General features: G+C 63.8%; 2 protein-coding genes across 2 annotated transcripts in view; one reads left to right on the top strand and one right to left on the bottom strand.

Annotated features, from left to right (window-relative positions):
* Positions 1-286, bottom strand: part of LOC113214476 (endoplasmic reticulum metallopeptidase 1) — a 16,213-nt gene extending 15,927 nt beyond the window's left edge. The window contains exon 1 of the mRNA XM_052274354.1: positions 112-286. Within this exon, the coding sequence (XP_052130314.1) occupies positions 112-126 (15 nt within the window). The 5' untranslated portion in view covers positions 127-286. The remainder of the gene's footprint in view (positions 1-111) is intronic.
* The window catches only part of LOC113214340 (trimeric intracellular cation channel type 1B.1), a 26,500-nt gene that overhangs the window by 19,116 nt on the left and 6,588 nt on the right, over positions 1-796 (top strand). The gene's annotated exons all lie outside the window — the stretch shown is intronic.

A 796-nucleotide genomic window follows, 5' to 3' on the forward strand; every position in this document is an offset into this window, starting at 1 on the left:
GCCCTCCCTCTCCTGGGTTCACCAGCTGGTACGTCAACAAACTCCTGCCGGCATTTTCAGGGGTCCCTAGACTCACTCAAAAACGCTTTCTTGCACGAAGCAACAACTCACCATAACTTTCACCATGATGTAGACGACGACTATGTCTTGTTATTTTACGACTGACACCCCTCACGACTAGTATCGTCGGGGCGGGCCACTCGGGAATTATGTGTCTGTGACGTGAGGTGAGTGCGAGCAGAGCGGCGTGATGACAACGAGCTACAGGAGTTCGCCTGGAGCCGCAGCGGTCCACAAAGGTCCCGAGGCTGGATGCGACTGGCGCGGCACGGCGACGCGCCCCCATCACAGAGCCATACGTGCCCCGTAGAGTACGTGCCCAAGTGCCCGGGAGCGGCACCGCGCGCAGCAGAGCCAGCGCAGCGCCACGAGCGCCACATCCCGCGGTGTCGGCACGCGACGGACACCTCGTGTTCCACCACTATCTGGTGTTCCACCTGCCAATATCCTGGCCCGTCACGGCATGGCTCCGGCATGCAGGACACACGTTGTCGGCGTTTTTCTCCTGATCGCCGCTACCAACCTCCTCCCCGGACTGGAGGCCCTCGACGTGGCGGTCGCGGTGCCGCTACCATACCGTCCGGGGAGGCTGCCGGGAGGACGCCGTCGTCAACTGGACGGCCGTAGCCGTAACTGCTTTACGGACAGAGAGGGAGATACGCGGGTCGAGGCGCGCGCCGAGCCGGCAGGACCCCATGTGGACGCGGCGCGGCGACGGGACGGCGCAGGCCGTGAG

The sequence above is a fragment of the Frankliniella occidentalis genome, unplaced genomic scaffold, assembly GCF_000697945.3.
Source record: "Frankliniella occidentalis isolate FOCC.00 unplaced genomic scaffold, Focc_3.1 Scaffold381, whole genome shotgun sequence".
Taxonomy (NCBI): domain Eukaryota; kingdom Metazoa; phylum Arthropoda; class Insecta; order Thysanoptera; family Thripidae; genus Frankliniella; species Frankliniella occidentalis.